Source organism: Chelmon rostratus, chromosome 1 (genome assembly GCF_017976325.1).
Source record: "Chelmon rostratus isolate fCheRos1 chromosome 1, fCheRos1.pri, whole genome shotgun sequence".
Taxonomy (NCBI): Eukaryota; Metazoa; Chordata; class Actinopteri; order Chaetodontiformes; family Chaetodontidae; genus Chelmon; species Chelmon rostratus.
In genome coordinates, this window is record NC_055658.1 from 16,767,701 (window position 1) to 16,794,976 (window position 27,276).

The 27,276-nt window shown below is 44.0% G+C and overlaps 1 protein-coding gene across 1 annotated transcript in view; it reads right to left on the bottom strand.

Annotated features, from left to right (window-relative positions):
- Positions 1 to 1,707: 1,707 nt before the first annotated feature.
- Positions 1,708 to 27,276, bottom strand: part of phlpp2 (PH domain and leucine rich repeat protein phosphatase 2) — a 30,560-nt gene continuing 4,991 nt past the window's right edge. Inside the window, exons 3-18 of the mRNA XM_041939466.1 lie at positions 18,483 to 18,673; positions 17,756 to 17,881; positions 14,230 to 14,384; positions 11,682 to 11,828; positions 10,282 to 10,512; positions 8,733 to 8,935; positions 8,512 to 8,572; positions 7,703 to 7,798; positions 6,965 to 7,120; positions 5,294 to 5,494; positions 4,847 to 5,009; positions 4,625 to 4,755; positions 4,313 to 4,426; positions 3,523 to 3,717; positions 3,155 to 3,386; positions 1,708 to 2,994 (exon numbers count right to left, since the gene is read on the bottom strand). Coding sequence (XP_041795400.1) covers positions 1,708 to 2,994; positions 3,155 to 3,386; positions 3,523 to 3,717; positions 4,313 to 4,426; positions 4,625 to 4,755; positions 4,847 to 5,009; positions 5,294 to 5,494; positions 6,965 to 7,120; positions 7,703 to 7,798; positions 8,512 to 8,572; positions 8,733 to 8,935; positions 10,282 to 10,512; positions 11,682 to 11,828; positions 14,230 to 14,384; positions 17,756 to 17,881; positions 18,483 to 18,673 — 3,689 coding nt within the window. The remainder of the gene's footprint in view (positions 2,995 to 3,154; positions 3,387 to 3,522; positions 3,718 to 4,312; positions 4,427 to 4,624; positions 4,756 to 4,846; positions 5,010 to 5,293; positions 5,495 to 6,964; positions 7,121 to 7,702; positions 7,799 to 8,511; positions 8,573 to 8,732; positions 8,936 to 10,281; positions 10,513 to 11,681; positions 11,829 to 14,229; positions 14,385 to 17,755; positions 17,882 to 18,482; positions 18,674 to 27,276) is intronic.

The window sequence follows — 27,276 nt, forward strand, 5'->3', positions numbered from 1 at the left end:
CCTAAAAAAAAAACAGATAATGCAGGAAACAGTAAATGATGATACCAACTGCATTACTTACTCTGAACCAGTGTGTCCTTATTGCAGTACCTTACACTGCTGCTGCATGAATAATAATCACTGTGTGAGCTGAATTCTATGGAAGCACCACCCACTGATCACGAGACAGCATGCATGCAGTATGTGTGAGAGAAAAAAAGAATTATATCAAATTATGGCAAGACATGATTTGCTTCTATGTCCCAAATGTCTGTGCATGCTTGTGGGCTCTGTCCCCTAAACTCTGCAGCGTCTTGTGTGCACGGACAGAACACAAGAAAACAGGGTTCTGTTAATAATGGCCTGAAAATAACACACCCCAAAAATCATCTGGACGTGTGGGCAGTGCATTAGAGAGCTGAGCTGAAAAAAGATTTGCTAAGAAGCTAAGTAAAAATGTCAGTAACTGAATAAGCCTGTGAGAACAAGGATGGATGTTACTCATTTCAAAGGGTAGCAGCCTCCAAAGGTTAGATATACCGAAAGGTACAATCTTAGTACCAGGGTAGATATTTCATAACATACAGTACATACAAATACTGCATCTATCCTTCGTCTCTTGTAATATTTCACTTTTGTGCCTTGACTGGTTTGTTCTGACGAAATGAGACATCCTGGGGTCTCCAGTGACCATAGGACTGACTAAATTTAACGTAAACTTTTTAATTTCCTATGCGTTTTAAAGAGACCATTTGATCATGCACTGTCACAGATTAAACTGTTCAATGGATTTTGGAATTCTACAACACATCCGCTCTGTACAGTTGAATGACTTTGATATTATCTTTGACAGCTATTCAAAACACGCCACTCTAAATAGCAACACTTTTCAATCTTGATCTCAGAAGCTCAAGCACAGCACGTCGGTTGGCTGCTAGTTGTGAGTGTGTGCTGTGCTGTATAGAATTAATTTATCCTATATAGAAGATTCTATACATACTGTGTGGGAATGTTAAAAATAAAACCCAACCGTAATGGTTCTGGCGACGTGAATGCAGTTAGTTTGTCTTCACATCTTCCTTACAAGCATTTGTACTGTCTGATTTCCTTTGTAAGCCACAGGAAGAGGAGGAGAGCAGAAGCTGTGCCAGTGCTGGTCTCTTGGAGACACCGTCCCTCCTCCAAATTTAACTAACAAGCTCACGTCCCCAAACGGAGCCTGGATGTCCGGGGGCTCGAGGCTGAGTCGTCTGCAGTAGGCACTTTTTCAAGTTTCAGTCACAGGGCTTCTCTCCAGGACCTGAGAGACCACGGAGCCCCTGGAGAGGAGATTTGACCTCACTGAACACAATCCCATACACGCCCTCATGATTGCTTGCTTTCCAATAAAGGGAAATGTTGCTGACATGTTTAAACACATGAGGTATCCCATTTCAAGTCAGGCTTGTTTTGGTCTATGGTCGCCATTCTTTTCACAACGTCATGCTATGAACTGGGAACTGTTTCCTTGGATACTCAGACCATGCACAGAAACTTTTTTTTTTACCTCACATTAATGGCACAGCCTCACTTACTGACTCTGTGTCCCACAGGTTTGTCTCGTCCTCACAGAAGGTCTGAATGGCAACTTTAGTTGGAATATCTCACATGTATGAGAAAAATCTCATCTTCTCTGGAATGGCACGATCACAGAATTGCAGCCACACGACACTGTGCTCTGTCCCCCCTCTAGAGGGCGGTATCATAGACTTCCTGCTGCAGGATGGGAACTGGGCCAGGACCTGGGACCAGGTTGGAAGCAAACGCAGGGGGGTGCGGATGATCCCACACTGCATCTTTTAAGCAAGGGGGTATGGATGTTAAGGAGGGGCCTGAGACAAGAGGGCTCTGACCCCTTAGCTGCTCCCTGACTTCCTGCTCCAGACTAGGAGGCACAATGAGTTGGTCCTCAGGGTCCTGCTGTGCTGGGGCAGTGAAGTAGCCAGACTTCTTCTTAGGAGCCTCCAGGGCCACCTCAATGAGATTGTGACTGTCCTCAGGGGCAACCACAGAGCCATTGGACAGCTTCTTCCCAAACAGGCTGGATGTGGAAGGCGACTTCTTTAGGTCGGCAATCTCTCTCCCACATACAGCCAGCAGGCAGCCGTTTGTAGCAGAAACCACCACGCTGTTCTGTCTGCGCATTTTGCCATTGGGATAGTCAGAGCCTCGCTTGTCAAGGTCCAAGTCTTTAGGGCTCTCAGGGGCCCCTGAGCGCAGCTGAAAAGCACAGCAGTGAATGTCTACCTCCACTTCTAACTTGCTGCCATTGGAGATAACGCCCTCCAGAGGAGCTTCGTCATCACTGTCCAAGCCGTTGTCAGACTGGTTACTTGAGAACGTGGCACAGGAGGGTTGCCGCTGGAATAGGCCTGGGTGGGTTCCCGGCCCAGCTGAGCCTGGCACCATGATCCCACACAGTGTAGGAGCAGGGTGAAGGCTACAGCGTCTCTCTGGGCGGGATGCAGGACCAGAAGATGGGTGCTCGTCTGAAGCGGTGGACCCCGCCTCGCTGCCCACCTCTGACGCTGATGTCTCACTGTTGAACTCAGAGACAATACCGCTGCTGGATGAAAGGGTGGCTGGGTCAGTAGGGCCTGGGGTCACGGATGCAGGCACAGGGGTGGGAGGGGGACCCCGTGGTTCAGTGGTGGAGACGGGCGGCTCACAGGTACAGCTGTCCTCGCTAATGTGCAGGGACACGACCACAGCCTCGATGTTGTCCTTGCAGCCATAACTCTGGGCGAGTGAACACAGCTTCTTGGCAGCTGCGCGAGGATCCCGCACAGCCTGCACAGTGCACACGGCCTCCTGGTAGGAGACCCGTTCAAACAGCGCTCGATTCCCCAGGATCAAGAACTCATCCTGGGAACAGAGAGGCTCAGTGTGCACCCAGGGCTTTGGAAGCACCCAGGGAGACAGATAAGAGCAGCCCAGCAGGCGAGAGCAGCATGTCACTCCACTCACTTTGTTATCCTGTAAAACAGAAGTGCCATTAGAATTGTAGATGAGTGTACACCTTCATAATACATACACCTCTGAACATGACAATGCACATTAACACTAGATCAAACATTCTGCATAATGGCTCTAGTGTAAAAACAGGAATCCAGCTTACAGAGAAGCTGTGCATTACCTCGGTAATAATGGCTTTACTGCGCTTAACTCTCTCCATCTCCTCAGTGCAGTTCTCCAAGCTGTAAACCTTAGAGAGAGGTGCCGGTCGGCCATCCCGGCACAACACTGCCTGGCAGGTGCCCACATTGGCCACAGTGAGGCTTAAGTAGCCTCCTGGATCGGAAGGCTCGTGGTGAATATAACACAGCAAGGCAGAAGCACCCAGTTTCTGGCCAGCCATACCTAGTTTCCTGTCCCATACAAACACAAACAAAGCTGCTGACAAATGCTGACAAAGTCATAGTACGCAGCCAACAAAAGTGCAGTACGAGTGTGTTTATTAGATGTATTAATAAAGACTTGCATTAACAAAAAAATCTGTCTTACCTGTGTGAGGTGAGGAAAGTGTTGCACATGTACACACTGTCGACACTGGAGTGCTGCAGCTCCTCGCACAGCACATCTCCCATGGTGCACTGCAGCAGCCGAGGCACTTCCTCGTTGCGGTCTCCGTCGAAGATACCATAACATGCTTCCACACCGTCTCCAAAGCGGTCTACAGCCAGCACAGATACGCACAACCTGTCCACAACAATACATGGGCATTAACGAACAGATGACTCAGCACCTGGCACGCAGAGGTAAACCTCACACATACTTCAGCATGCAACACTGCAGCTCCAGGAGATGAGCAAGGGGTGGCAGCTGTTAACAGACACTGCTGTGTTGCCCCCTGTGGTGGCCATGACCCAAGAAGAGCAACCAGGCATATTGGGCTCTCAACAGTGATGCACTTTGCAACATTGTTAATTCAATCCAATGGAATTATTAAGACTCACTTCACCAGCTACTCGGAAAAAAAGGTCCATTGACCACTCTGATGCAAGTGTTAGGTGTCTGCCAGTGATTTAGATACTGATTCAGTGGAAGACACCTGCTCTGCGCTTGTACAGCAGCATCCAAACAGACAGATACAGTAGATCCAATGCACCATAACAAGATTTAAACATAGGAGGAAGTGACAACCTAAAGCTATAGACTACAAAGACTGGCTGAAGGATGACACTGCATGAATGCTTTATGAGTGTTGCCCCTTTACACACAGTTGAGGAAAATTAAGTTCTTTATTTTCACAAACAAGCAAAGAAAACACACAGGAAGACAAATCAGTGCTCACTTGTTCCTTTGGCCGCTCATTTCAGAGTAACCGTGGTTCCATGGAGTCGAGGCACTCAGCACGTCTCCTGCTGTCGTGGTGGACTTCTGATCTAATTTGAGGGTGGTGATGTGACTAAAAAAGGAGAAAAAATACAGTAGGAGATATTATAGATGATGCATCATTTCCTGCACCTGCAGTAACACAGAGATATTACATTCTTATATGTTGCACATATCCCTCCAGTATGTGTGCTGCTTATAAGTTATATTTAATTGAATTTCAAGGAGGTACTCGTAACTATGTTAAACTGGTTCAGGTTTTGTGACTCACCTGAAGAGGTTGAGGGTTTTGTGTTCCAGCATCAGGCTGCTGTTGCCTGTCAGGTCGAGCTCCTGTAGCGTGGCAGGCAGCGAGTCGGGCAGCTGGATCTCAGTCAGCTCATTACAGCTTAGATCCACAAGCTACAAATGTACAAAACACACATGAGCGGACACAGGCTAAACACAATCACGCACTCAGTGGTCAGGCAAATAAAAGCAGAACGAGTCTGACCTTGATCTCCGGCAGGTTGAGGATCTCTGGGAAGACAGTAATGTGATTGGAGTGTGCTATGAGGGTGTGCAGTCTCTTACAGCTGGACACAGTGGAGGGGATGGTCTTTAGCTTGTTGCCACTTAGATTGAGCTCCTCCAGCTGTTCCAGTTTACTCAACTTACTAAAGACACACAAATAGAATACTCAGATTATAAATATTACTAACTGTAAATAGCCTCTTGGGCTCTCAAAACATACATGGATGGCTTCACAGAAGGTAGAAAGACAACAGATGTGCTGAAATAAACCAACTGATACAATGAAACACGTGACCATTAAAAGGATTGAAGAATGAATGGATGAACAGGAAAAGCAACAAAACAAGTTCAAATGACAGGAGCACACTATAAAAGTGGGGTTTATAAGAATGACCTTTTTAAGTAACATCAAAGCCAGGTAACACACCTGGCAGGGAAGGAGAGCAGCTGGTTGTAGGCGATGTGAAGGACCCGTAGGTTCTGGTGTCCAACCAGCAGAGCACCGCAGTTCTCATTCAGGTTGTTCCCCGTCAGGTAGAGCTCCTGGAGTGTGCTGAGGCTCTCCTCTGATTGGCTGCTGGGAGGAATATTTTCCAGGGCATTGGCTGACACATTTAAGTATTTTAGGCTGTGAGGGACGGCAAATAAAAATAAGACACGCGTTAGATGAAAAAGAAATGTACACTGCACATTATGTCACAGCCGGGATTGCATCACCCAATCCGGTCTCATTTGTGGTGGGTTTGGAGAAAGTTCAAGCTAAAAATGTGAATTTATGCCTCAGCAAAGGAATCATTGTAGTGGGTGATATTCATGTCCAAAATTTCTGAATAGAGTTTCTTGGACTCTACATTTTTTGCCAGGAAGTACAAAATAATTCAAATAACCTTCTTTTGCAAATTTATTCTTGGAGATGAATAAATCTATCTATCTATCTTTTTTTCATGACCTAAACCCACCCAATGCAGAATGTATACAACAGCACATATTTGGGGTCAGAAATGAAATGTGGCCAAATGGAAGTTGACATCAGCCCCTGTGATGAACATACTATACATTTCATCAGGGTAACTGCCAGCTCTAGAAACATTACAAAATGGGAGATATGGGATTGTCGCATCTAAGGTCCAAATGAATCCAACCAAACTGAAGTGATATTCATTTAAGTAGCAGCATGATTAATATCACGTTATGCCACCTGTTATGTACAGACTATAGGCCACAGAGTGATCTGAGTGCAGGGATAAACATGGATGGTTGAGGTGTGAGTTTAAGGTTGATAGTTTTTAGGCTTTAAAGCCTCTTTTAGGGGCTTTTTCTTATTTCCATTCCATTCTTATTCTCATTGTTCTGAGAATGTTACAACTAAACACAGACTGTTCATCTATCCCTGCCAGTGGAGCATTGCTTCACATAGTGTTGAACCTGCACAGAGAGGAGGGGTGACAATTTGAGCCCCACTGGTTCTTATGTAATTGCTGTTGTTAAGCCATTGTCTGTGCATGTCACATACTGAACAGTCATAAAACCTGTCCTTCTGATCCAGGAGGGAACCTAGTCACGCTCTATTTTTGAAATGGAGTCAAACATTATTAAAGTACAAGATGGCGACATCTTACTGGCCTTGTGGCTTTTTCAAATTCAGTGCCCACACGAATATGAATATGTGAAAAGTGTTGGTTGTCAGTCTCATTTCTGTAGCCACATGTCGTTTCCATCAGTTCTGAGTGTAACTGCTTTCCCTTGTGAGCCGTGCAGCTCTTAGACAACATATCAAGAAACCCATCATGCACAAAGCAGTCACTGCATCACGTCTCAGCATTAGAGACAGTAAAGCACATTAGAGCATTTGAACTGCTAATGGGTGTTAAGTGATTTACCACACAGGAAATAGGAGGGTAAATGAAGCTCCAGTTACGGCCCAGAACACTCCATCTTGATCATGATCAGAAACAATGAGCTGTAATACAATAACTGCCAACATCAACCAAACAGGTAAATGCTTAAAAGCAGAGGAACCAGCTGCTAAAGGACTCAAGGAAGGCCAGAAAAGGAAAAAGAATGATGTGCAGGGAGAAAAAGGGGCTGACAGACTCACTTTAAGGCCTTGTAAAACAGACTCTCAGGGAGCTCGGCTAGCTTGTTGTGCTGGAGGTCTAGAGCTTCCAGAGGGATGTGGTCAAGTAGGTCAGGCACTCTCTGCAAACGATTGTTCCCCGCCAGAAGCTTTCTCAAACTCAAGCTGTTGAGCAGTCTGTCAGAGGCCAGAAGAGACATTAGACAGAATAACCAAAAAAAACATGCTAACAAATACATCAATGACCTTTTCAGCTTGGCTGCCTAAACAGAGCCACAGAGCGGCTTTTTATTCTCTCCTGAAACCATCACACAGGTCATGAGAGGGTGCAGTGGATAGACAAATATTATCTCATTTGAAAAGCTTCTCTGGTGTCTCGTTCAGATGCAAATGTCTGTGTTGAGTGTTGACAGTGAATGATAACTCTGAGCCAAGCACTATAGGATGGTCATATTTCACAACTGCAATAAGAAGACATAAACTTCCACAAAAAGACTGACACCATCCGTTGTATGTGTGCCTTGTTCTTTCCATTGTTCCACAACCATAACAAATTCTTAACGTGGACATCATAAATTGGCAATAGAGCGAGCAGTTAAAAAGCATGACCATGTGTAATGTGACACCTGAGCTTCTTATTCTGGACAAGATGGCCATGTGTTTATTACACGAGGCTGACTGCATTCAAATTATGCAACATGAAAGATAAAGGGTTCAGCGGAAAAGGTTCAGGGTTAATGGCAGAATAAGGTCAGTGACCTGGAAGGGAGCTCAGACAGGAGGTTGTGCGTGACATCCAGCATCTCAATTTTTCTGCAGTCGCACACCCAGTCCGGAAGGTACTCCAAAAGGTTCCTGTCTCAACACACACACACAAAGTCACACACGTTGAAAGAGACAAACACAAACACTTGAACTGAGCACAGTTTGCATTTTGCTTTTTAGAACAGATGAGTAAACAGAGTTGAAATCATAGTAAACAGGAGGTGGAGACAACATCCTCCAGGGTTATTTAAGCATGCAAATGGTGTGTGCATTTTAATAAATGCTAAAAGTTAGTTTCCATGGTCAGTCCTGGAGGTTCACTGATGTTTCTCACACTGGCAGGTGTTTCATCTAATCTAACCCCTGACATACTGTAACATAACTGTGCATAATTAGGCCTTCAGCCTGCATAACAAAAATGAAGTAGGATGAAATGCTATTTAAGGTTTTTTTGGTTCACTAACTTAAAAAGGGCATTTTCTAACATTAATAAGGACTTTTTAGGGGCTCTTTGCATTTGCTTAGAATCTTTTCATTGTAGCACAGTAATTTATATATTAACTTTCATAGCTTTTCTGAATTACGATACACTGGGTAGATTTCACAGAATATCTGTTTTGATGATGTCAGTTAGTGATTGTCCAAATCAGCATTCACATTCATTTACACCTCCATTAAGCAATGTGCAGAACTAGATAAATGAACAATAAGATACAGATCCTATTTTAGCCTTCAGAGCGTCTGTTAAACAAGTCTGTGAACACAGAGGCCACAGCCACTTCTTAGTCCCAGCCAGAACTCACTGTGATAGGTCCATGTGCGTCAGCTGGTTAGGGACCGGATAGATGTTGACTGTTGTGAGGCCTGTGGGCAGATAAAAGCAGCAATTGGCAGCTAAACATCTGAGCCATTAATATGTGTGTTTACAAGTTGAATGTATCACTGGGGAGATGGGCCTTGACCTACAGACAAACAGCCAGTGAGGCAATAATAGCAGCTAGTTGACACTTTTTGTTTGACTCACGGTTGCTGCTGGCATGAAGCATGCGCAGTGTGAAACCGCTGAGTGTGAGAGTCCCCAGCTGGTTGCGCTGGCAGTGCAGAGTCTCCAGGTTAGAGACAGAGCTCAGGTCCAGTGAGTCCAAGCAATTGTCCCGTAAGTCCAGCTGCGTCACCTGGCTCACCGCCTCACGGTTCTCACTTTTCACCCGCTGCAGTCCATTCAATCTGCATTTAACAAGCAATATAACAGATGAAATATCACTGGTTATTCCTATTGAAGAAAATACATTAGGGTGCCATTAAATGAATGCACTCTGATGTGCCATACTTGCTAAAATAGACCAAAAAAATAGCACTAGTATGGTATTTAGGGTTGTTACAAAATATTGCAGATATGGCCTTTTTAGTGACAGATCATTAGCATACATTCTGGGAGAATGTCACAACTATTGTACAACATAGGAATTAGTAATAGTAGCAAACATATGTCCTGAATAAGAGCAATAAGATGTTTTTTTTAATATTGTGATGAGCATGCAGAAAAATGAACAAATATTGTAGCGCTCTTTGGGATCAGTCAATGTGAATTTGAAAAGGATGGCTCAAGTTCCACACCTCGATCACTCAGGTTTCATTAAAAATCTAACAAGATATTGTGTTTGCTGGATGACACACTGGGACCACTCCATTGTTTCTCCCTTTCATTCACTGGGAACAACTTCTATTAACTTTTTTGTCAGACTCATCTATATATAGCATCCTACCTTTTAAAACCATTCCCCGGTGGATAACAAAAAGCAGAGAAATTCTGAGTTCATGACTGCCAGGTAAGGTACTGCGCTGAGATCCAGGCTCTCCCTGATCCCTTCTGTCCTGTTAATAAACAACACCTCCTCTTTTATGAGAGCCACCGGCCCGCTAATCCACCACAGATGCACCTTGCCCTTATAAATATAGTCTGCCACTGCCGAACCGCAATCTAAAACCCAAGGTTGAATTATCAGCCAGCTGTAGGCGGAGCAGTGGGTGCTGTGTGATCCTCAGTAGGCAAATCAATGAGAACAGTTCACCCATCCCTCATTAACCATCACAGAGGTCTCCTTGAGCAAGACACTTAGCCCCCAGCTGTTCCTGTGGAGCTGCTAAATATGTATGACTGTTGTTGTAGGTAGCTCCCAGGTGTGAATGTAGGTGTGAACCAGAACAACGCACAAAAAAAGCATTAGCACTCAGCAAAACCTGGCGTCTATAAATACATGTTTAATAAAAAGGTGAGGCTTGGAGGAGCAGTGAAGACAGGAGGAAGGCTGAGGTTCCAACTAGTGTTTGTCTCAGGATGTTTACCTTTCTGTCAATGCCAGAGGAAGAAATAAAAAAGAAAAACTTTACAGACAAACGGCATTGTGGGAATATTCTCCACCTGTCTGCAGATTCACTGAATGACTGACAGTGTTTGTGTGGGGGGTCCCTTTACATTACATCTTACATTTTACATATTGATCCAGCAGGGAAAGAAGAGACAAAGGAAGTGCAGAGGCTGAGAGCTCTTCATCCCCTGGCTGGCCTCTTACCGTAGGTCGATGTTTTTCAGGTGGCTCATTCTAGCCAGAGTACACAACTCCAGACTCTCCACTCTGTTCCCAGCCATGGCCAGCCTGTCCACTGCACTCAATCTCTCCAGCACAGCAGGGATGTGAGTGAAGTTATTAAAGGAGAGCCCCAGGCTGTTGAGCTGGGACAGGCCACCCAGCTCTTCAGGCAGGGAGCTGAGGTGGTTTCCATCCAAAGACAGCGTCTGCAGGCTGCAAGATAGAGAGGAGAGGGCGTTCATGTTTTACTTTCTTTTACTTCCACGAGCAGTCAGAATATCTGCTTGTGTCCATTTGTAGTTATGCAGCCATAGTTTACTGAGCAGCATCCTACATTAAGCAGGTCCTCGGGATGAAAACTGCCTGATTTAGCTGCTTAATCTGATTGTATAACAAAATATTTTAACTTTGTGCACTTCACTGACGCCATTAAAACCTCAATCCAGATTTTATGAGAGCATTAATTATGTGTGCAGTGGCCTAAAAGCACAAACCACAACAACTGTTTTTTTTATAAAACAAAAGCAAAAATTCAACAACAATACACTGAGATAACATTGCATTTCAGAAAACAGGAATTACAGGAAAAAAAATGTTCTCTTTCTCATTCCTGATTGAATATTGATGAAATAACTCCCAGATGAAGAAATGTACAAAATTACAGTCAGTTTCATTTATACAGCCCAAAATCACAAATCACAATTTGCCTCAGGGGGCTTTGTAATATGTACAGCAAATGATCCTCCATCTGGATGAGGAAAAACTCCTCAAAAAACCTGGGATCCCTCTCCCAGGACGGACAGACATGTAATAAATGTCAAGTGTACAGAACAGACTAACCACAAAAATGACAGCAAATGCAAATTCTGATGATAAAATTACAGATATATGTAGATTGTAAAACATGTGTGGAGAATAACACTTGACTTTCTGTTTTGCAACTTTGTTTTCAATGATGTTTCCATTGAAACACTGGTTCTCTAAAACATCTACGACCTACAAAATGTAGCTAAAAATATATTTTGTTGAGATTTCTTTCTGAAATGTTGTCATGGTTTGCACTTCAAAGCCACCATTCATGTGACATACAGACAGATTATTTTGTTTTTATGAATATATTTGCCTTTTGTGCCCTGTGCACCTATATGTACTTCATGGTGTTTGTTACCTTACATGCACAGATATTGTGACCTAAATTGCAATTTGCGCAGGATTTAACGGTGTGCTTGTCTTTGGGATTTACTTCTTACAGAATTACTTGGTGAACTTTTCATGTTCTTCTTCAGTTATTTATCTACTTCAGCTTATGTGTTCCTGTACTGTGTGCGATGTATGTACGTGGTCTATGCACAGTATACTGTATGTGTGTCACTGTGTCATACCTTTGTAGGTTGCCTATCTGTACAGGGACAGTCTGGAGACTATTACAGGAGAGGTTTAGTTCAGTCAGGGTGAGGATCTCACACACACATTCAGGGAACACACCCAGACGGTTGTGAGACAAGTTCAGGCTCTTCAGCTGGGAAAACCTAAATAAAGAGAGAACAGCCTTTAAAAAAAACACTGTAACAGTGAGTGAAGACCAACATACTGTGATGTGCCTGGATGTGCCTCCATCCACTGTCTGACGTCACGTTCCAATGACCTGCTCTATTCCAGCACAACAGAAAATGTAAAGCAAAAGGTACATTAAAAAGGTAGGGTGCTAACTAACAACAATGAAAGGCTATGGCTTAAGCTAAGTTTAAACAATGCAGTTTTTATTTGTTGTTGGTAACATAAGGTGACTGGTCACGTACGCTGTGATGTTCAGAAAGAGCAGTGAAAATACAGGAAGAAGAGACGGACGAGCAGCAGCATATTAGCTGACCTGCTACTGTGGTCCACATTTTCAGTGCACTGTCACGTCTGCAGAGCTATTTGTTGTGCCTCAGGAGAATGCAGTGGGCAAAGAATGTGTATGAAGAGATGTATGGCACAACTAACAGCTAGGACTGAACACCAATTGTTGAAATCCAGGGCGAACACTGTGGAAATCAGATACTGTGGATTCATTCCCCACAAGTTCACTGAGGGAGCTCTGTGCTGTTATTTGTGCTCTGGGCTTGCACCATGTTATTAAGAGGGCTTTGAAAGCAGCTGGAAAAAGTCAGTCAGTGGCTCAGCAGGCAAGAATAGACAGTGTTCACATTGAAAAAGTATTTAAATGACCCCTGCCGGTGCCTTAGTATTACCAGTGCACCAACAGAAATACATCCTCAACATAAAATTCTTATATGTGCGTGTTTACACATTTGTAGCGCATGTCCAAGAGACGAGTGGTGCTGTGCCACTGCAGAGTCACAGCTTCCATATTAACTCCACCTTCCTCTTGTTACCTTAGGTCCTGTGAGCGGTGGAGGTGGCTGCCGTGACTCACAACACTGGTCAGAGTGCAGACTATTTCCTTTTATCTATGCATGCTCCTTCTAAATATGCCAACGAAACGGACGCCAACAATGGAGGGGTGCCAGACCCTTAAGTTTTAATCTTCTTCTTAGCAAGTAGAATAAGATTGTATATAATGTAATGCAGGACAGGACATACACCCAGCCAACCAATAATGCTGGAGGGATACAACAGGAGCCAGAGGGGTTGGAGATGAGCAACACTTGATAGCGATGCATCAGCTGATAAATCCATCTCATTGAAACACACTGCAGAAAGCAAAATCTAAGTAAGATGAAATCTTACTCTGATATAGCTTCTTACCAGGCAGTTTTTATGCTACAGCGTTTCACTTGTTTCAAGCTTTTACATCCTTAATTATCATCATAAAATATTACAACTTCTTACTGAGATTTTATTACTGTTTCTAACGTATCGCTTGAACCTGGAATTTCCAGAATTATAAAGCTGTTTGATCAACACTCACAAGCACAAAACCGCTTCGTCAAAGTCAGAATTTCTTTGTATGCAAATTTTTATTTACTTACTTTTTACTGTTAAGACAACAATAGGTTATTTGACACTAGATACTTCTACTTGCTAAATTCCTGTCCCGTTTCATGAGTGAAACACGAGTGAAATCTGTTCTGTTTCCACACATATGGTATAGGTTGTGCAGCATATGACATGCTTAGATAAAGAGCATCATAAAAATCACAGCTGAGTAGCTGGAAAGGTGGTGATTTTACTTGTGGAAGGCTGGTGTGAGCGACATACTGCAGTTCTACTGTAACATGCTTCAAGAGCCAGAGAGTGTATGTTTACAGTATTACTGCAGGAAATGTAACAGTAAATTTGCAGGGGTTTAAAAAAACATTGTGCAGATATTATCCTTGGAAAATACAGGATAATACAGCGCTGTTTCACTGAATAAGACTGATAATAACAATAAGTTTTCTGCCCATAATCTACTTCCTGCTTCCTACAACAGAAAGCAAGTGAGATGTCAAGCACTGCCCTAGCAGACACAGACACTTCTTTAAGTAAATATGACAGTAATTTAACATGTTTGTTGCATGTCTGAATAAGGTCCTGAGTCACTTGCAAGCAAAAGTCACAAAGGCAAGCTTACGAGGTTGTACCTAACACTATTAGCATGGCACAAGTCTGAGCGGAGTGGAGTCAGATTAATGTGTAGGCTGCCACAGCACAGGGGAGAAGTAAAATATAAGTCTTGTCCACCTAATTTGGATCACTGTATAAATTTCTCAGCCTATTATTATCTGCTATGCTCAAAGAAAATAAAATCAGTTAAATAAACCATGAAACACAGTGAATGAGCTGAGGTCAAAACACAGGGTCAACTACAACATAGTGCCCAAAAATAGATCACAGATGTCTGTTGTGCCAAAGCATACTTCAGCAAGGCCATGAGGGCGTGATCCCAGGCTCCTCTGGCCGTCTGTCAGCATAAAATTCTTCAGTGAAAGGTTGCCTGATTACCTGGGGAGATTGAGCAGGCCTCCAGGCCCCTGAAGGCTCATGAAGTTGTGTCGCAGGTTGAGGTGGGTGATGTCCTGACCGTAAAAAAGATATTCAGGCACCGCTTCCAGACTGTAGCAGGACAGGTCCACCAGGCTGACTGTCTGAGACACCACCTACACAAACACACACACACACACACACACACACACACACACACACACACACACAAGAGTTAAGAAGAAGACATTTTAAACGTTTAGTGCTTAGAATGCGTTCTACTACTTAGTGTTTGTCTGTCAGCCTCACACCTTCCACATCACAGCCATAGCAAAACTGGACTTCACGCACACGTGCTGTCAACTCATACTGAGCTGCCTGTTGCTGCAGTGCAGGCAAATTTCCCCACTATATCAAGACAATAAAACTCTTTTCCTCCACGCAGCCTTCAAATCCTAGAACTATTTCATCAACACAGTCAGGTGGCAACCACCCTAACACCTCCCGCCTTGTGGTGAACTCCAACCCAACATGGTATACACCCAACAGCAGGGTCCACCATCTGAAGAGTTTTTACCTTAAGTGAGCAGGGACAATGGACAGTGGAAGCAGCTATATTGGCCCCAGATTACGCAAGCAGCCTGCTGCCTTGCCAAGACATTACTTCAGACAGACAGTGCCCCACTTTCCAGTTCAGTGAAGTTCATCTTCCAGGGAAACACAGTGGTCATGAATTAAAAGAGCAATAGAGTAACTCCTTAATATGAGCCAGTTCCAGTCAGAGCTTAGCAAACATGTAGACAAACACAGTGCTGCCTGTTTTTTGAGCACACCTATTTAAAACTAGTACAGCCTAATACAACAAGCCTGCAATAAACCCTACCCTGCTGAAGGTTGGAATGTTTAGTCTTTGTTGATTCAGTGTTATGGTCATTTTGTAGGTTGGAGTTTGTGGTGCTGTTGAATTGCATTACCTTAGGCTAAGCTAAGTAAGCTCCCAGGGAATCAATGCAAGACACACAAAGGCCTCACAAATAGCAAAACTAACATGTCAAGGAGTGTTTCATTGCATCTACCGTACATGTGTGATTTTGCGCTTGTTTCAGCATAGTTCAAACCTCTCACAGCTGCTGTAGCACGGTCACGCAGCTTCGTCTCACGTTTTTCATGTGCAAGCCGCAGCGGCACAGATCCTCCATCATCTCCGAGATGACTGTTTACAGGCCAGCCATCGTTGCAGGCTACCTCGCAGTGCTCGTGCAGGCCAGGCTGAGGAGAGTTTCCTCCATTAACTACAGGGCTGCACACTGTGCAGCAACCCAGAAAATGGGATGGCTGCTCGGCAGAGCGTGACATCACGTCACTGCTTTTAGAGATGACAAACACAAAACTGCTCATCTCCCACAAAACTACTCATCTGCCAGCCACTTTGAAAGAGCGACTCCTCTTTAAAAGAGCAATTAAGTGATGTGAGAGTGGGACGATGGACACAGACTGACAGAGAGGAATTTAAGAGGGGCAGAAAGAAAAATAGAACAGTTTAGCTGTTTTGGATGATTTGCATAGTAATTAACAAAGTGACTGTGAAACACTGAAGCAATATGACAGAGGAAGAAGACACTGAAAAGAGAAACAGCTAAATAAAACCTCATAGCATGAACAGAGGTTCAGCGATTTTCACCGGTTACTGTGGTCCTCGATCAGTAAGTCACCACACATCCATTGTTCAGGAAATCAGATCACGTCCTATAGAGCTCAGAAACCAGGACCCTCTGCTTTTGTGTGGTTAACTAACTTGTCCAGGTAGCGCGGCTGACCACAGCTACAATTATCACAATCCTTGACGTGCATTCTGCCATGTATGCCCCCGCAGTTCCACATCACATTAAAAATCCTTTAAAATATGTTTACACCACAGCTCAAAAACAGGTAATCTGACTGCTTATGCAATTTCCTCAGGAATATCTGGTGCAGCCAGGCAGTGCATGATTGACATCTCCAGTCCTGTTTGCTGTTAAAATCTCATGATGCCACTGACATAAACATTGACAAGATGGTGCAGCAGTTCAGCCTCCTCTGAGCAGCTCCTGACTTTTTTTAAAACTAAGGAGGGTGTCAGTTCCTTTTCTGGTGTGATAGTTACTGATTAATGAGTTACACAATAAATATTATTCACTGACTTAATTAACTGCACATATATTTTAGCTGATTAGTGATCAGGGCTGTGTTTTTAATGCAGTTTATACAATAACAACTAACAAATCACAGAAAATTATGACTGGCAGGATACTGTTAATGCAATCTATGTTCTCGTTTACTGTATCGCTACCAAATTCACAGCCAGTGTCAGCAACACAGAGCACTTGTTGCAGAATTAGAATGCAATTAATCTCTTATAATAGCTGTTCTTCATTGCAGAATTACATAAGACCATAAATAACATATTTACACAGCAGTCATGAGTCCCTTTTGGGTTTTGAGAGAAACCTTTCTTTTGCAGTGACTGTCATCTGGCAAACACTGATTTTCTTTAAATATTTAATTTAACATATTAAAATGTACATTTCCTCTCATTTGTTCTAGACTGCGCAAATTGCAAAATGGCTGTTAAATGTATGTAACATTAACATTTTAAAGATTTAACTAATGTACAGAAATATATGCACCCTCTGACTTCCTATAACGACAAATACTAATATGCTGCTCTACCACGTATCTCCACACTTATCACTCTCTCTCTCACACACACTCACACACACACTCTTACAATTTATGCAATGTAGCATAAACACTGGCCCAAATCCACCAAAAACCTTCATCAGTCATCATCCCCAGTCTCCATAGAAACCTCTCGTCTAAGTCTCAGCCTAAATACAGTGCACTAACAGGCTACTCTATCCCAGTAATCCATACCACCACGGCAGAGAGAGATCCTGGACTTAGCATGAATCTGCAACTAATTGGATTTTCTTTTTTTTATCTGTTGGCTTTCTCCGTCCATGGCTAATTGTATGCTGGCTCTGCCTCAGTGGAGGCTCTCACAGAGGCTGTTCAGATCCAGGAAGGAGCTGCAGCACAATAGCCATTAATTAGGATATTAGAGACAAAGCAAGCAGAGCAGAACAGAAACAGTGAGGTTTTTTTGAAGAACAGCTGTGAAAACCTGGCAAAAATTCTCTGAAAGACACGCAGCACATAACACAAATACAAAAATGTGTTTGGGTCATTTTTCATCCTCTAACCACGGTGATTTATATAACAAAAGCACTGTGACTGAGGGCCTGTCGACTCAACAGAACTACCCTCTAATAGAAGTGAAAAAGATAAACTATGTGAATAGAGGTACGCTGTTCAATCAAAGCCAGACAACGCTGAGTGTCTGCCTCTGTGGAGCCAATCAGATGCACTCAGACAGCTGCTTTCTGATTGGATAGCTCAACAGGCAGAAGGCAACTGTCGTCCGAAGACCTAACCTCTGATTTAAGCACAAGGCCAGAGGGACTGACCGAACACAAAGTGGGTAACACACTTTCTGTCTCGCGCTTACTTTTGATGCCTGCCGATGCCATCGCTGGTAGTCTGCGAGTGTGTCAAAGTTGACAAAGTATGTCTGGGCCTGTGATCCGGCTGAGCTGAACATCAGACAGTGTTGCCTCCGCTTCACCTCCTCCACCTCAAAATGAAGACAACACACAGACGCGATGAGGAAGATCAAACACAAACGGAAAATGATGATTATGTATCATTACTCAGTGCGCAAGTCATATTGGTAAAAGAATAACTTGGTTTTCTGTCACCTTAACATACTAAACACCCGTGAGTTTTTAAAAATGTTAAAACATTTTAGTGCCGATTTCTTTTAGCTTAAATGTAAATTCAGTAACAAGGAATCTGCACAGTCTATAGCTGTTAAGCTTTGAGATGAGAGGTTCTCAACTATTTAATGCTAAAGGATGGGAGTACAAGGGTTTGGATTACAACAAAAAGCTTATTTTATTGATTTCTTGTCTGTGGTTCAAGGTAAACAGTAAAAAAAAACCCTGCTGTATCGCCTTCAGTTGACATATTCTGTGGCCTACATAGCACACAATTGAGATGCATTGCTTTAGATGAGAGGCTGCATGTACGGTGCTGCCTCATCTTTTTAAGTGATCAGCTGTATCCAGCCGTCTACCCCGACTGTGTTGTTGCATTGTACACTCAGCCTGGAGTGCGGGTTCTACTCTGGGGAAAGGTTAAAAACCCCACGTGACCTCTGAACGCTCAACCCTCACCTTTCCTCCCACCAGGGGCAGGATGTGCATCTTCCCAGTCAGGCTGTCTTTGACGGAGGCCACGATTAGACAGGTGCCGCAGAGGATGACCTGCCGCTCTGCCCACTTGTGCAGCTGCGACTTGCCCTTCCTGACGCTAAACACGCCTTTCAGCAGGGTCCGCTCCTGCTGGTCTGCATTCACTGGATGCTCTGGAGGAAAAAAGCCCACACACAGAGGTTAGTGTAGATCTACAGACATCAATCTCATGCAAAAGAACCCCCACCCCTCCTGTGATAAACACATTCAGCTAATTAACAGCAAATGGTCTGCAGTTACACAGAGGATGGAATCTTCCAGAATATGAAGTCATATAGATACTCAGAGTTCAGCATGATATCACCTATAGATTAGTCAGTCTCCTTAGCCTCATAATTCCAGGAAATGACCTTACATCAGCACATAGCATGGACACTGCCCTATTATTTCATGTACTGTACATCTGAAGAGTCCACTGCACAATAATAAGGTTGATCTTAAAGTAAGGGGAGGAAGGTTTCTCCATTAACCTCAATTATTAAAAGCTTTAAAGCCAAAGTCATAGTAGACTTCTGCTCTGACTGGACCCTTTGCAAAACCCCACTTTGTTGGGAACTGTGGGGTGGGGGCTATACCATTCATCCGTTTTCATATTTGTCAGGTGTTGTAAGTGTACACACAATGCTCAGTGAGCAGAGGTAAAGAGACAATATCACCAAGAGCAAGGTAACAGTCACAGAAAGGTTCAATAAAGCCAAAATATAGCTCTGGGTCACAGGTTGGGTTCTGCTCTAATCTGACAGTATCAGACAGGTTGGGTCTTTAAGACGTGAGTATGGGGAGGGCTCTGGAGTTTTGGGTATCAAGAGGAGTAAAAGCCATAGCGTCTTGATGCGTCCTTGCCCTTTATCTTGATTAGCCTACAAAGAATTGCTCCTCCTGCTCAGGTCTTAACAAATCTGGGATCAGACAGATGTGGAAAGGAGGAAATAAGGCAAACATACAGCAGTGGGTGCTGTCAGTGCAGTAACCATCAGGTCTACTGGCCCATGTCATGTGGTTCAGGTCTCAGGTTATGGTCAGTGCAGAACTCTAAGCCACAGCTTTTCGATGAATTTTTACAATTAAGGATACAAGCATTTTTCTTAATCTCTGACAGGCCTAAGCCTGGACGTGTGTGTGTGTGTGTGTGTCTGTCCACAGCTAATCTCATACTACTGGACCCATCAGCCTAATATTTTTTGCACACATCTATGACCGTATGCTCAATGCCCTCTCATGGTTGCAGCAATTAACAATTTTTGAAAAAGCTATTTTATTGACTGCTGAGGTTTACACCATCATTGACTGCTCACTCCCCACTCCTCTTAACAAGTGATCAACAATCAAGCTTGGAAATCTTCAACGTACCTGGTGGCCACGCTAGTGTTGGCAGATTTTTTTGTTGGCATTTTACATTGCTATTGATAATGGATCTGCATACTTTCTCCCCTTCATTCCACTAGTCCCATACATACACACTAGACACGCAGCCTGCCCTGTACTCCCTGTTTCCCACCCACATGGCCCCAGACACACCTGGCAGAGATCTGCACTCCACTGAGTGCACTCTGCTAGTTCTTCTTAAGATCACTCATGACTGATCCTCCCTCTCTTTACAGATCAGACTTCAACATGCCAGTCCACACATCAGAGCAGCACAGCAGCAGCTAAATGGTCAAGGTGTCCCGGGAATCTTGTATGAAGTCTCTCTCTCTCTCTACTGCTGTCCTTGCCAGGCAGGACCATCAGTCATATTTATGAATGAGTCAGGGTTTTGTCACATTAAACTTCACTCTTTTCAAATAAATTAGGCCAACTTGCACAGCAGGCAGGCTTAGCTGGCCAGTGCTGAAGGACACATCAGACAGTGCTGCTGTCTCTGCCAAGCTTCAAGTACACTCAGGTTAATGGCAGGTCAAATAAGCACAGAGGAGACACTGCCTCAGCCTCTTGTCCTCTGTTGTTAAATTTTCCTCAAACCAACTTATGCTCCCTCCCACTCAGAGGCTCTCACTGGCAATCTGCTCTCTTTCCCTTGTTCTGTCTGACTCACTAGTTCTCTCCACCTTCTCTTTCACTTCGCCAGGGTTTCCAAATGAAAAAGAAGATGCTCATGTTTTGTTTCGCCAGGAAAACTGATAATGAACAAGCTGAGTGCGTCCGACAACTAATTGGCTGACTGGCAGATCAATGGCAGGGACTGATCTTTGGGCGTCCCCTCACTCAAAGAGAAAATTGGAGAAGCAGGGTCAGTGTTGGGCAGCATGGACCTATGTGAAAAGGGACATGCCAGGAAACGAGACCAGATATCGAACCACACTGCTCTTTTGGTATGGACCTTAAAATGTTTGCTCAGACTTCATATTCCTCGTATTATTTTTGATAACGGTACAGAAACTCAGGTATTGTACTGGCACTATGTGCTATTTGGCCTTATTGGCATTATTTCTGTCATTGGCCTTTCCTATGCATCAAAGGGAGGAGATGAGCAATTATGATCATAGACTGGCTCTTAAATCCATGCAAGGAACCCACACATAAATCCCTTCTCCCAGCCTTGCAGAGACAGATGCAGCACATGTCGAATACTAACATTCTTTTTATCATATATTTAATTTGAGTATTTGTAATAGTAGTTTACTGTCAACAACATCAAAGCTTTACAGAAGGCAGCTGACAGCTGAGAGAGTGAGTTAGAATAAACCAAATATAATATATTCATTATAACAAGTAATTAAGCAAAACACTCGCCCACTGCAGTACCCACATCAATAAACTCATCATCACGCACCCACTCGCTACAAACTGACATAGGTTGACAGGACGCTCTCACTGGCTTCACGGCATATCACCAGAAACGAGCACACGCCACACTATTATGCTGTCAGGGGGCCGTATTCCTTGGAGCGCCACCTGCAGGATGCCGGCACACAGTTTGGTCTGGTTAATCAATGTTCTTCTGAACATCCATTCTTAAACAACCCTAAAACTAGCAAGCAGCGGTTTGTTGGGATCAAGCAATATCATGATCTCCCAGCTACAATCTCCTGCACCTTCGTCCTGCTATAAAATCACACCAGGCTCTTTCCTTAAGCTTTTCTAGAGCTGAACGACACTGGTCATCTAGCAAAGACTGAACATCAGATTCACAGCTAGAGCACACCTGAAGCACCTTTGGTTCACATAACAGCTCTGAAATGATTCGTCGATTAATCGATGGACATAAAATTAATCTGCAACCATTTTGATAATCGATTAAAAACAGCCAACATGTGCTTACTCCCACTCCTCCAATGGATTTTTTTTTCTTCTGTGTTTTTTATAATTGCGCACTGAATACCGGATAAAAAAAGACACTAAGACAATGACTTGATTCGAAGACGTCACCTTGGGGTCCGGGAAACTGCGATGGGCGTTTTGGGTTTTTTGCCATTTTCTGACACTTTGTGGACCAAATAGTTTATCGATTAATCTAAAAAAAAATCATTGGCAGATTAATGGATAATGAAAATACTCATTCGTTACAGCCCAACAAAGGACTGCTAAACACAAGGAGAAATCATAGAAACTAAAAAATGATTTCCAGCTTCAAATGGCAGTGGCAAAGCAATCTTCAGCTTGATCGACATGGTCTACCATGTAACGTGTGTGAGCGTTGCGGCATCCGCACATGCTTACACAACATATTGCTTTTTGCACTTCCGTACCAATACAACCACCTCATCTCAAAATCATTAGCCTATTTACACAATGTGACGAGTCCCAGCCACAATGAGACAACTTCTAAAACAAACACACGATATCCCTCAAGGTCTGTGGGGCTATTAGTTGCTAGGGAAACAGGCTGTTCACAAAGTCAAAGTCCAATCTGAGCAGGTAAACCTCTATACTCTGTCCAGCAATCTCCGCTTCTCTGCAGAAAGCCGGCCAGATCAATCCCATCCCACTGATGACAGACAATGTTGACCGTAGCCTGTGGCTCCAGAGGGGTTTGGTGACACGGTCATAGACGTTGTGTGACACTGTTTTCTATTGCGGGATGTTTTTTGTCTGAGCTGTGGAGGAGTCTGGAGGAGCAGGGCCACGGAGAGGCCGCGCTGCCTCCACTAAACTAATCATCAACGTGTCACACGGCCTCCTTGGAGAGGCCGCCAAACCACAGGGACAACGTGACAAGTGACAGATCAGAGAGTCGACTGTACGACTTCTTATCTCTCCTCTGTTCATCTCAAGTGTGGCTGCGGCCTTCACTTGCCAGCAAACTCAGTGTCATCTCACCTCACATGGCATGACAGATGAGCAACAAGGCCACAACAGGTCAAATTGTGCTCCCTTACCTCAGAAGAACAAAAAAGGATGGAAAAACAGATGTAGTGAGAGATGGAGGGGGAGAGAGAGGTGACAGGGTACTCAGTGAACGTCAAGGAAAAGTTGGCATCACTGTGACTTCAAACAAAGAATCTGCTCGCCTGCAAACCTCTTAAATAAATGAACAACGCAAAATGCTTCTATTAAAAATGATTCATTGTTGCAGTACTGACAAAGAAAATGACATTTACCTGAAAACAGGTAAAGTGGCGTTTATCGTGCCAATTTTCATCACTTTTGTCCGTGGCTCCTGATTTTGGTCTGGAGGGTGTTTGTACTTTTTAAAATCTGTTTTTAATCACATATCGGATGATTTCAGGGCAACTGTCGAGCATTCAGCTGAACACAATACACCCTGTATCCCAGAGCTTTATTGTCTTGCTCAAGATCGCATAGATTGCGTTAGCATGCAGTAGGGGGTCAGTGGGGGCGGAAGCACAGTCTGATTTGACTCAGAACAGCAAGCTCTTTTTGGCAGCAAATTCAAATTCAACCCACCACCCAGATGCCTCCTCTTGGTGGTCGGTGTTTACCTCTATTTAAAAAAAACCCCTTCCTTAAACTTTATGCAAGCAATACAATTCTGCTACCAAATATAGCGAGGCTGCAGTGTGCAGAACGCAGACGGAAGAGGCCCAGCTGAATACTGCTTTTAAATACAGATGACAATGAGGCAGACCATTAAAATGGTGGATGTTTTTCAGTGTGACGACAGTGAGTCGTCTGACTTGAAAACTGACCACGAGTCTAGGACGACAGACAGTCTTGAGGGCTTTAAATGAGAAAGAGGAAATCCTCGGGAGAAACAGAGCTCCATCACAGAAACGGAATATTACGAGGGGGAGCTGGCAGGAAACCATGAAGAGCCTGCTCTCTGCAGAGCTCTGTTGCTCGGGGCAATTCTGTGGGAGCCCGGATCTGAATACAATTTAATTTTTCTCTTAAATCTCAGTCTGACTGCTTCTCCACGTTTTGTCCCTGTAAACCAACTCTTTCTTCCAGATAATGAAGAAGCAACCTTGTGCTTGGTTATTCACTGTGATTTTAGTCTTCCTGTTCCTCCAGGACATGATTATTATGACTCATTGATAAACCCACTGACCCTCAGAGTTGTCTGGTTCACAGTACATGTCATCACAGCTTAGCACATCCACAGTCTTCACTTAGGTTTAAGTTCCATTTCCAGCTAAATCAATAACTTCAGGTGGGTTCACACTACTCGCAGACGACCTAATTCCTCCTGCTCTGACACTGACAGTGGGCCTGATGTGAGCTGTGCATGCCAGCTCCTAGGATGTAAGACAGAGATCACCCAGGCAGAGGTGGATCAGGGCCCAGTGGACAAGCGGCAGAGCTTACAGCGGGGCCACGTCTGTGCTGCAGCTGCATGGGCCGACACAGAGAACCACTGGCCCTCAGGTCTCTGCAGTTGTTTTCACTAGAAGTTTTTTTTTTTTTTATCAAGTCAGCATTTAGAGATGTTTACTCCCTTGTCCGTGTTTGTTTTCATCTCATCTGTGTGCCACAGCAGGAGGGTCTGTGTGGGAAGCAGGAGGGAGGAGAAGGTTCAAGATGACTTTCCTGAACAAATATGATGGTGAAGTTTAATAAATTACCTGCTGCACTGCACTTTGAAACACTCCCATGGCTTGAGAGAAAATAAGGTCGTAAAACAGAAAAATGCACGCACATGCAAGTGTGCACACCTACACATACTGTAAAAGCAAGACCATCTATTTGGATTTAGACCACTGACTTATCTAAAAAAATGACTACATGAGTAGACTACATGTCTACTTGTAGTCCTGTGCCACTGATTTTATGTCTATGCGCCAAGAGCTTTAGCCAAAGAGCAAATTTCCTCTTCACGCTGATTTATTTGAGTGATTTGGCCTGAAGTGGTAAACCTAAGTAATATTTCACAAGACAAAAGATGTGAGAAAGATCAGAAAATATAAACTTTCAGCTGAGATATGTTTATAGTTATATATCCTGTTATGAACAGTTTTCAGAGGGAGCATTTCTTTAGCAGAAGGAAATGCCAATGAAAACGTTGTTGTGTGGATTATTTGGAGTAACATTGTTTCTGTGGAAAGACAAGCTGCTCAATTTGCTCATTGCATTTGTTAAATGCAGAGAGCACCATTCACAAAAACTCCTTCACCTCCATTGTATTGTGCAGGGAGAACTCTCAGAGTACTCAGCACTAAACCCGAAACTGCCTGCATGTCTAGACACCCTTTAATCACCTTGCTGTGCCTCAGGTTTATCTTCCAACTGCTTTCAGGTTGAGAACAAGTGATGTAGACTCTCAACACCTACTACAGCACAGCTGACACATGCAGTGCACCACATCAGGTGATTCTTGAGCAGCTGTAGTCTTTACTGATGGACCACAGTTTCCCTCAGCTGCTTAGTCAGATCATTACCCCTGACAACAGCTGTTAGACATGCAAGCACCTGGGAGAAGGATCTCAGAATAAGGCTGTTGTAGTGTGTTTCAAGGATACATCACAGCCCACCTACAGCACCACTGTGGGTGGGAATGAAAAAACCAGGGTTACCTTGTGCCACACTGGTGAAGCTGCATGACAGGCTGCTAAACACCAGCACAGGGAGGGGGGAGGTGAGCACACTGAGGAAATTCACAACGCAACCACAACAACCTGCAAGTTATACTCCAGAACAGTCACTTCTTACTACCTCCCCAGTGCTAAGGGCAGCAAATGGACAAATCGAGTTGTGCTCTCCGCCTTGGCGTTGTGTCAAGAGGGCCCGAGTACCAGCCATGCCTGGTCTCTGGTCTTCTTTTCCCATGAGTTGACAAAAGGAGGCAGGAAGTCTCCAAGGGGCCTGGCTAGACTCTGACCAATGTGGCCTGACTACTGATAGTCGCCAAGACCCGACCAGTTCCCATGTTGGCAAGGGGCAAACAACAGTTAAGCTTCAACCGGACACAAAAGGACTGGAAATAATGCTGAGGCCACAGTGGGTTTAGATCTGACAGCTAAACAAACAAACATCAGATATATTATCAAGCGGACATAAAGACAAAGTTGTATTCATTCTAAAGAGGGCAGCTAAAGTCAGAAAAACATAATACTGCGGCTTATAATTTTGTTCTGATGAGTGATGATTATCACGGCTGTGCAGTGCTATGAAAGATAAAACAAGATGCCATGGTTACTAATTTTAGACAGAAGTCTCTGATTGACATCTTATGCTTCCCAACTGAGTGTGTCTCGGAAGCCTCACAATTATATCAAGCAGGTTAAAGTTATGTTGTGTCTGAGTGGCATGGTGGTGCACTGTTGCCTCACAGAAAGAAAGAAGGTTCTGGATTTGAATCATCCAGGACCTTTAAGCATGGAGTTTGCAGAGTCTTCACAGTCAGTTAGGATTTTTAAAGTCTCCTCATGAGTGCCATCATCAAAGACTTTCAATACGAAGCTGTTGAGCCTCGTGTTTAGCGCTGCATTTCAGCGCAGGGAGGGATGTGTACTTTGTGTGGGAGGAATTACATGTGAGCCCTTTAGACGCTGTGGTTTGCTAGGTCTTCCTCTTTTCTCTGGCACAGCGGCATGTGAGCTGTTCTAACCCCAAACATCATACGGAGTTCCACTGACTCAGCAGGAACGTCAGTCGGTTTATTAAGTGGAAACACATTACAGAACATCGCTCACCATTTACCCTTAATGGTAAATCCTTTAACTGCTGCTACTGTAAGAGTATCATTAGTCCGATGCACAGACTCAGACGGGGAGAGCTGGAGATGTCTGTGGGTTTATGTGGACTGTATTAAGACACATGCTTGTACACATGTCTGTGAAGATTCTCAGTCATCCAAGTCATGGTTTCCACAGAGGGTAGAATCAAGGGAAACTGGACTTTGTTGTAGAAACTTGAAAACATTCCACCTCACAATTAAGGGGCTTCTTCAGAGGTTAAGTACCTGGGACTCCCCACCAGTCAGTTAAAACTGAAAAAGCCCCATGGATGAGAGGCGAAACATTTTCAGATTTCTACAACCAAGTCCAGTTTCTCTTGATTTTACCCTCCTTGGACGCAGGTATGGAAAATTTGTCACTGGTTTCTCCAAAGAGTCACATCCATTCTGCTGCTGCATTAATATATCACACTGACACAGGGCCACTTAGTCACTCCAGCCCCGGGGTCATGGGAGCACGTTGACAGCAGCTTGTGAAAGGCAGCCCACGTGGGGATGGAGCAGCACCACAGGAAGAAGGATGGTCAGTCACTCATCATAAGGCCATGATGGCTGTGTGTTTGTGGTATCCCAGGCTATACTGAACACTAGAGACATCACTCTCATGGAGCCTCAAACAACAAATGTCTTAACTTTGTC